The 9,763-nt window shown below is 33.8% G+C and overlaps 1 protein-coding gene across 1 annotated transcript; it reads right to left on the bottom strand.

The window, feature by feature from the left end:
- Window positions 1-337: 337 nt before the first annotated feature.
- On the bottom strand, window positions 338-6,461 carry LOC130243983 (transmembrane protein 176A-like). Its single transcript, XM_056476305.1, has 7 exons — window positions 6,006-6,461; window positions 4,711-4,945; window positions 2,671-2,787; window positions 1,922-1,978; window positions 939-1,139; window positions 738-857; window positions 338-650 (listed from the first exon to the last, which is right to left on the bottom strand). The coding sequence occupies exons 2-7, from the start codon at window positions 4,882-4,884 to the stop codon at window positions 594-596; spliced, it is 726 nt and encodes a 241-aa protein (XP_056332280.1). The 5' UTR covers window positions 4,885-4,945; window positions 6,006-6,461; the 3' UTR covers window positions 338-593.
- Between the last annotated feature and the right edge of the window lie 3,302 nt (window positions 6,462-9,763).

The following is a 9,763-nucleotide window of genomic DNA, read 5'->3' as shown; positions in this document are numbered from 1 at the left end:
TAAGTGGGTCCAACCTCGAACTAGTATACCTAATAAAGTGGCCGGTGAGTGTATTTCATTGTTTGCTCACATTTAGTGAACTTGTGGCTTTTTATAATTTTTTTTTTTTTTTTTGGATTTATCAAAGGATTTTCTTTTGTAATTGACTACATACATTTCCTTTTTAAATAAATTGAAAGTTTCTCAGTTTAGGATCGTTTTGATTGATCAAAATGGCCGATTTCATGGCTGGACATTTGGCTGAAAGTGGCAACTGGTCGGAAATGCTTGCAAACCACCTTTACATAAAATAATTTGTGAAATACATATTTGTTCACTGGGAAACATAACAAGGACATTGCAAATGCTCAAGCCATTTATTTTCATAATTATAAGAAAGCAGCCCAAAATATTAACAAAATTGAAAAGACACTGAAATGTGCACAGATCTCCGTTTATACAGAAAGAGAGACAGATCAGTGGTAACACCACTTTTATAAAAAGCAAACTATGTGTAATTAATCTCATTTAATCAGTAAAGCAATCTGCATTTTAGTAGAATATGACATTCGCAAAGCATTTAAAATAACTATGTTGATTTTGTGTTTATTTTATCATGCAGCACCAGCAATGCCATCGTCCAGAAGTGGCTTTCCATCTTCTATATCCTCCTGCAAATCACACACACAAAAAAATAACATGAACACACAGAAATAATCATGATCACAGCCGATTTAACTGTGTGTTTGATTCAGTACCTTTGCATTCTCTGTTTTCTTGCACAACATTTTCAAAGTCAAAACACAGAGACTGATGGTCACGCAAAGCTGAAGCACCGACAGCACGATCATCACGATATCCAGACCTCCGCAGATCATCTACAGATGGGAAAAGATCAGTGTCAGCATATTGAAAGGAAATTGTAATAAAATCATCATCTTAAAAAAAAAAATCCTTACCTTATTGAGACTGTTGTAGTACTCACAGATCACCAGACTCTGGCTCTCTTCAGGGGTCGGCGTTCTACGCTCATAAGATGGATAATAATAATCATATCTACAGTATTGATTATGACCGTATGAAAGGTCTTTTGCATACAGCACAATAGCAGCGATGGCCAGTCCAGCGCTGATCAAGTTTATTAGCATTCCTATGATCAGCTGTAAAACACAAATATAATGTTAGACATAGTAAAGAAAGAGTAGTAAATAAGACTATCATGATTGTCAATGATGAGAGACCTCCTTTATCATACACTTTCCAATTGTTACCATCAGGTCGTCAATATTGTGTTCCCAGATGTGTAAGAAATAGGACAAAATTATCATTCATACCTCTAGCAATTAAGTTTTTTAATTCCTCCTCTCTCAGTAGTGTTTGATGGCCAGTAGACTGGATATTTAAGATTATGACCATGTTTTTATATGAATTATTTATATAAATGCCAAATGTGAAATGTCATATGTGTTGGCGTAGGTTTCCTCCGGGTGCTCCGGTCTCCCCCACAGTCCAAAGACATGCTCTAGGTGAGTTGAATAAACTAAATTGGCCATAGTGTATGTGTGTGTGAATGAGAGTGTGTATGGGAGTTTCCCAGTACTGGGTTGCAACTGGAAGAGCATCCGCTAAGTAAAAAATATGCTGGATAAATTAGCGGTTCATTCCGCTGTGGTGACCTCTGCTAAATCAGGGACTAAGCCGAAGGAAAATGAATGAATGAAATATGTTGATGTACTTCCAACTGAAACAGAATATTGAGTAGGGGCGGGGCTTTATTTTTGCTCATCATTAAAGGAGGCGTGGCTAAGAATATAATAGGTGTATTATATAAAATTGTATAACTGAACAAAACCAGAAAACTATGAATTTTGATCTGTTTTTACAGTGCAAATGTAGAAAATGTGTGTTTAAAGAGAGACTGAAATGTCTCTTCTAAACTTACCAGACAAGAAGAGGGAAACTTCGCTACAAGAATACACACAACGCCAACGCCCAGGACCTAACAGACAACAGAAAAGTAACAAAACCTTTTTTTAAACAGGTTTATATATATATACAGTTGAAGTCAGAATTATTAGCCCCCCTTTTTATTTTGTTCCCCACTTTTTGTTTAACAGAGAGATTTTTTTCAACACATTTCTAAACATAATAGTTTTAATAACTCATTTCTAATAACTGATTTATTTTATCTTTGCCATGATGACAGTAAATAATATTTGACTAGATATTTTTCAAGACACTTCTATAGAGCTTAAAGTGACGTTTAAAGGCTTAACTAGGTTAATTAGGTTAACTAGGCAGGTTAGGGTAATTAGGCAAGTTATTGTATAATGATGGTTTGTTCTGTAGACTATCGAAAAAAATATAGCTTAAAGGGGCTAATATTATTGACCATAAAATGTTTATTAAAAAATTAAAAACTGCTTTTATTCTATCCAAACTAAAACAAATAAGACTTTCTCCAGAAGAAAAAATATTATCAGATATACTGTGAAAATTTCCTTGCTCTGTTAAACATCAATTGGGAAATATGTAAAATAGAAAAAGGGGTATATATATATATATATATATATATATATATATATATATATATATATATATATATATATATATATATATATATATATATGTAATGCACACTGACTGTTGTGTTCATTTATTAAACTGGACCTAATGAGACTCGAGTCTTACCACACCACCAATCCAAAAGGGTCCCTGGCCAATGTAATTCATGTTTTCATAATATCCAAGGCATGTTAACAAAATCCCCATTGCAATATTGAGGACGCCAATGATCATCTGCACAATCTATGAAACAAAATAACAATTTAGATAACAGTATGCACAATGACAAAGGGTCAATCAAATTTTTACACATTAAAAAAAGAAGTATTTTATTTGTGATTTTGCATTCACCTATTTATATACACACAATGTTTGGTATCACTTTATTTTGATGGTCCCTTTAACACATTTTATTGAATTTAAGTTACATTGCATCTACATGCCAACTAATTCTCATTAGATTATAAGTAGACTGTTAGGTTGGGGTTAGGGTTAGTGTAAGTTGACATGTACTGGCAAAGTTTCTTATAGTCAGTTAAATGCCTGTTGATGGAGCAGTATCAGCACATATTAAGCAGACAGTCTACTCAACAGAGAAGTAATTGGCATGCAGTTGCAACTTTTAGTCAACAAAATGTGCAATAGGGACCATCAAAATAAAGTTTTACCTAATGTGCTTTTCATTTTTTGTAAAATTAAGACATTTTAAAATACATCTGAAAAAATCCCAAACTCTCAGTTTCTCTAGATTTACAACATATGTTTGTTTTATTCTATACAATGTCATTTAGAACATTTGTTTAGCATTAAATAATAATACAAATTTTATAGTATGGTGAGCTCTGCTCTGACATGCGAGGGCGTAGATTTGCTCTTGATATTGGTGGGGACGTACATCCCGAGTGTATGTATTTAACAGCACAAATTCAGTTTCGTGCTTTTAAAAACATGGATAAAGATTTTAAACGCTTAATAATACAAATAACAATTAATGAAGCATGCTGCAAAAGTCAATTTACATGATTTTACTGCAATCTGGCATTGAGGAGGTATGAATGTGCAGAAATTTAAAGATGTGATGCAATTTAACCATTTTATCCCTATTATCTATTATAAACAGTTGAAGTCAGAATTATTAGCCCCCCTGAATTATTAGCCCCTGTTTATTTTTTCCCCAATTTCTGTTTAACAGAGAAATTTTTTTCAACACATTTCTAAACATAATAGTTTTATTAACTCATTTCTAATAACTGATTTAATTAGATCTTTGCCATGATGACAGTAAATAATATTTGACTTTTCAAGACACTTCTATACAGTGACATTTAAAGGCTTAACTATGTTAATTAGGTTAACTAGGCAGGTTAGGTTAATTAGGCAAGTTATTGTATAATGATGGTTTGTTCTGTAGACTATCGAAAAATATAGCTTAAAGGGGCTAATAATTTTGACCTTAAAATGGCTTTTAAAAAATTAAAAACTGCTTTTATTCTAGCTGAAATAAAACAAATAAGACTTTCTCCAGAAGAAAAAATATTATCAGACATACTGTGAAAATTTCCTTGCTCTGTTAAACATTATTTGGGAAATATTTGAAAAGGAAAAAAAAATTCAAAGGGGGGCTAATAATTCTGACTTCAACTGTATGTCTATGAATTTAACCCTTTGAGCACATCTAGGTTACTAAGGGTTGACAGAGCATTAGTTTTTTTAAAGACGATTAAATTATTGGTGGGAACATTTCAGTAATTGCTGGATATTGGTGGGGACACGTCCCCTCTGACCAAGCCAATTCTACACCCTTGCTTACATGCACTTTCCCTTTGGGGTTAATAAAATCTAAACTAAACTAAAACTAAATTACACAAAAAATGTGCATGTTTATATTAATGTTATATCGATTTTTTTCTTTACCCTAAATTACAATATTTAATTTGATATTACAGATATTAATATTTTACCCAAAACCATTATTAATAAAGTCAGTAATCTCTTAATTTCAAAAAGTTGTCCACAGGCAAAACTAAACTACAATTAAGCTGAAACATTATTGAATGTTGTCAAAACATTTAAGCCCCTCACACCTTTTGCATAGTAGTTTAAAATAAATCAATCAACAGGAGCCTTAAAAACAAAACAAAAAACTTGACAATATCAGAAACTGACCCCGAGACCAATGTGGATGTTCGCCAGCTTTCCGATCATAATCCGAGACACAGAACACACTGGACTGTAGCACAGATAACCCAGAATCTGGCACAGTACAGGCCATTTACTCTTCGGGTTTGAGTTGACCATGACAATCGTCAAACCCTCGTCCTGAGATATGGTCAGAGGCATGTTGTAGACAGATGTGATGAGCTTCCCACAGGTAACAACGGCCAAAACTCCTGTTTGTTTACTGCAAGAAACAATTTTAAGGACAACAAATGATCACTTCTGCACCAGGACCATTTCTGTATATTTAATATATCAGAAAAAAAGTAACACTTTAAAAAGAATCAAAGTTAAGCATTTTAACTGTTATGATAGCATGTAAATGTCATAGGAACTAATTTAATTGATTATTAAAATCGTAATTGCTGACTTAAAGGATTTAGTTCACCCAAGAATTAATATTCACTCATCATTTTCTCACTCTCAAGTGGTTCCAAACTATTATTAGTTTCTGTTGAACACAAATGAAGATATTTTGAAGAATGTTGTAAACCGGTAGCCATTCACAGCCATAGTAGGAAAAACAACATTCAGACCTGTAGCCAGCATATTAAAAGGGGTGGCTACATTTTTGTCAAAGTGCTTACCATACAATTTTATGTTGTGCAAAAATGTGTTTATTTATAAATGTGCATTTAAAATGTAAAATTTATGTAATAAGATTAGAATTTTAAATTAAAACTTTTGAACAAAGAAAAATAATAATTTTTTAAATGCTCATTTATTATCATCCATCCTTAAAAAAAACATTATAGGAATCTGTAACTTGTTTTAAATTCAAAAGCCTATAGGCAAACAACAAACCGGCCAGCTCATTTCCTCACTCAGAATTTGTCCATTTAAATAATAATTAATAATTAAATTTGTCTTAAAGCTTTCTTCTATTGGTTATTTTCCACAATTTATGATGACACTGTCAAAAATCGGACAAATGAGCTCATATATGGGCCAAATTCTGGACTTTATCTGACATTTCCCATTCTTCAAAATATCTTCTTTTGAGAAGAGTAAATTATGAGAGTTTTTTTTATTTTAGGCTGAACTACCCCTTTAACATTTGAAATCTTCGTTAGTTCCTATACATTTTATAGCAGTTGCAACAGTGCTAATGTATTATTTATTAAATTAGTGATGATGTTCAATCACCGTTTTTTCATCACCCTTAACATCGTTGTCCTATTTTGCTTAGTTTTGTGAAAAATGTAGTTTACCATCTTTAAAACAAAGTGTTAAGTTAAACTCACCTTTTTGGCACGTCTACAGTATACGGCACGATTCAGTCAGTCCACAGTGAATATGACAGGACTCTGCTTCTGTTTTATTGCCTGTTTTCTGAAGGAGTGGTTTCAGTTTTTCCCAGCAATAGGTTATTTGTAAATGTAAATAGACGAGGGGTCAAATGTCCACCACCTGAATTGCTGTTTTGTAAGCACTGAACGCAACTTTAAACATCACAGCACAGTAATTAAATATTATCTACAGTATGTACAGTACAATATACATTTTGGAAATGTGTTTTTTTTTTGTGTGTTTTCTGAAGCATATAACCAACATTATACTGTTGGACATTTTGGGAACTTACTGGCAGCTGCAAGTTACCGCAACTTACTTGCAAATGTGTTTTAGAGTAGCAGGGCCCTGCTACAATTTCATTTTTGTTTTTACAGAAAATAGCCTTACTGCAAATTCTTAAAATGGTAAAATGCTCTTTACAACACTTACATTTTTCAGTAGGACAATTTTTACAGTAGTTTTACTGTAATTCATTTACATTTTACACTAGCAGTACAAAACCTTTATTTTTAGTATTTATTATCAGAGTTGGGTGTAATGTGTTCCACAGTAATGCGTTACAGTATTTTAATTACATTTTTGGGGAACGCAATAATGTATCGAATTACTTTGTAAATTTGTGTAATCTGATTACAGTTCCTAAATTCAGTGTAATTGCGAAACTTACGTTACAAATATAGTTTTTAGAAGAAAAAAAACTCTTTTAAATCATGTTTTTCACTGCAATGTCAGGTAATAAGCATACGCTTTTAAATTGCTGGAGAACGCGAGCTGAAATGGTTGCTGTCGCGAGTGGCTGCATCTTCAAGTAGAAATGCAGACATTACTTTGATTTCATTGAATGTAAAAACTAAAATATTGCTGTGAAATGCAGTCTATGCCCAGTCTCTAAAGAACTTTCAACTGCTTTTAACTCGACCAGCAACTTGATCAAGCATTTAAACAGAAACCATTTTAGGACAATACTCATCAAGGAGGACACCGGCGCCTAAAACTTGGCGGCCCAACTCAGCATAAACAAACTCAATTTAGTGCTGTGCATTTTTGTGCAGGATCAGGAGTGAAGATATCTTCTGAATGTAAAGAGTACATAAGGGCCGTATAAGGGCTGTTCACATATTGCGTGTGCTCGCATTTTTCAGGCAGACCAGTTAAAAACCGCGACCGGTTACCTTCCTATTTTCTATGGAAAATACACATTTCGGTAAATTAATTACCTCAGACAAACACACAACACCCAAATACTGCCGTACTTTTTCATATGGATGTCAATAGTTACAGGTATCCAGTTTTCTTTTAAATGTCTTATTTTGTGTTAATACAAAGGCAAACAAGTTTGAAACAAGTGAATGATGAGTGTTTTAAGTTTTGAGTGAACTCTTTATGTCTTTTGAATATGTCAGGCTGCTGTGATCACCTCATTGTAATGTTTTTCAGTGAATATTAAACTACTGAAGCAGCTGCAGTTTATTTGGTATTTTTATAGGTATAATTTAATGTTTTAAAAGTAACTACAAACTAAAGTAATTAATGATCTGATTACTTTTTACATTAAGTAATTAGTAGTGTAATCAGATTACAATTTTGCAGTTGTAGTCAGTAATTTGTAATCTATTACTTTTTTTAAATTAACGTGCCCAACACTCTTTCTCATTGAATTTAATAAAGTCCAAACAAGTGACTATTTTTTTCATCAACAGTCTTTTGTCTAGATTACTTTGATCACAGTAGAATATTCAAATATGAATATATTTACATTCCAAATATGCAGTAAGTTACTGTAAAAGTTTTAAAGTGACCCACAATGCAGTGCATAATATTGTAAAGAATGTATGTGGTATTTTACTGACTGTGTTTGCAGTAAATAACTGTAGAATCGCATCATAGTCTGACAGTGTACAAACTAAAATCTTTCAGTGTCATATACAATTTACAAATAACATTTTTAGGTTGTGTTTACCATTGACCAGTCTGAATAAATTCCAGCATGATTGATTTCCAATGAATGCTGCCATCTGAATCTTATGAATCAAATAATCAAATATGTTTTTTTTGTCAACCCAGACTCATTGTGAAAACGCACCCCTGTATACTTTTCTGAGGAGCGCCAAATACATCCCAGGATATACGTTTTTTGTAATCCACCAGAGGCCGCTGTGTATGGTTTTTCAGATCTTAAATTTCTCTCGGGAGTGGTATTCGCACATGCTCTTCTCACGTAAAGCCACCAGAGGCTGCTGTCGACTCACTGACTGACTGACTGAGTGATCAATTGACTGACCCACCCTTCTCCTTCCCTAAACACAACCGATAGTGGTTTCAAAAACAATGCAGAAAAAGAAAAGCTGCCTGATTTTTAACACGTTTTCAGATTTGATCACATTCTCACCCTTTTATTAACTCTTTATGTTTTGGCTTCTGTTTTACCTGCTTTCTGGAACCATTCTTCACCAGACTCGAATCGCGTCATCACAGTCAACTCCGCTCCACATCACCAGTCCACCAACATACGCGGCAAGCCACTGGCCAAACTGGTAACAGCAGAAAAGTCGTCCATATGGAGGAAAGCGGTCAGCTGGTGAGTGCTAAAAGGAACGGCGTGATATCGCCCCATAGAGTTCGTTTTAAAGACGAAATGCAGCCATATGTTCCTCTAGCTACATAATTCAGAATCTCCAGAAATGTATATAGGGGTACGTTTTCAGGATGAGTCTATGTTGTTTTGGGGGGGGCTATCAGTGGGCGTGTCTCGTTTCTGCTCTGAATTCATCCATTCGTTAAGCTTATTTCATTACTCCATCTTTCAACAATCCAATCGAACAATCCAATCGGTTCCCAAAGAACAAAATCATGCAGCGCTCTGCATTTTTTCTAATTTCAGGATAATTTCAAGTGGATGTACATCCCGATAGAAGACGTAGATAGTGGATAGTAGATAGTGGACGTGGATATTGGAAAAAAAACACCTTTTTAAAGAAAGGTGCATCAGTTGGATTGAGTATATGTTGTGAATGTTTGTTATTGTTTTTTAAAATCAGTCAAGTACTGTATTAAAATGCAGTGGTGTAAAGTAACTAATTACAAATACTCAAATTACTGTAATTGAGTAGTTTTTCTCAGAAATTGTAATTTACTAAGTAGTTTTAAAAGTGTGTACTTTTACTCTCACCTGAGTACATTTTTAGTGCTGTATCTGTACTTTTACTCCACTACTTTACTTCAGCCTACAGTCACTATATTTTTTCCTGTCTATGGGGATTAGAAAAATCAGTCCTGTGATTCCTGTCCAATCAAATCGCACATACAAGGTAAATCGCATCATAATGAACTACTTCAAGACACGGGCGATTTATAATTGCTGCAAACTGTTTGGAAGCATAATAAGTGTCCAAGAAGATGTCCAAAATCTTTACATGCATTGACCCAGAGACTGTGTAGATACATGTCACTGATAAGAAGATGATGGATGTTTACTGTATGATGACCGAAATGGACTTAAACACCCAGCAGGCACAAGACTTCAACAAGACTTCAGGTTGACGTGGTACCCTAATGTCATGGGGATGTTACATTTTGTTTGGAAATGAAAACCAGGTTGATGTCAGAACCTAACGTCTGGCCAACATCAATGCCCAACGTTCAACCTAAAACCAACCAAATATCAACATCTAATGATGTTACAGCATGACGTTGTGTGGACGTTACCACT

Source organism: Danio aesculapii, chromosome 16 (genome assembly GCF_903798145.1).
Source record: "Danio aesculapii chromosome 16, fDanAes4.1, whole genome shotgun sequence".
NCBI classification, from domain to species: Eukaryota; Metazoa; Chordata; class Actinopteri; order Cypriniformes; family Danionidae; genus Danio; species Danio aesculapii.
This window is presented reverse-complemented; position numbering and strand designations above follow the sequence as displayed.

Excerpts from the sequence above, each read along its gene's own strand:
- LOC130243983 (XM_056476305.1), bottom strand. The coding sequence starts at position 4,884 with ATGCCTCTGACCATATCTCAGGACGAGGGTTTGACGATTGTCATGGTC. Across the intron at positions 2,788-4,710 it reads ACATCCACATTGGTCTCGGG|ATTGTGCAGATGATCATTGG; the intron begins GTCAGTTTCTGA and ends TTTGTTTCATAG. Across the intron at positions 1,140-1,921 it reads AGTTTCCCTCTTCTTGTCTG|CTGATCATAGGAATGCTAAT; the intron begins GTAAGTTTAGAA and ends TGTGTTTTACAG.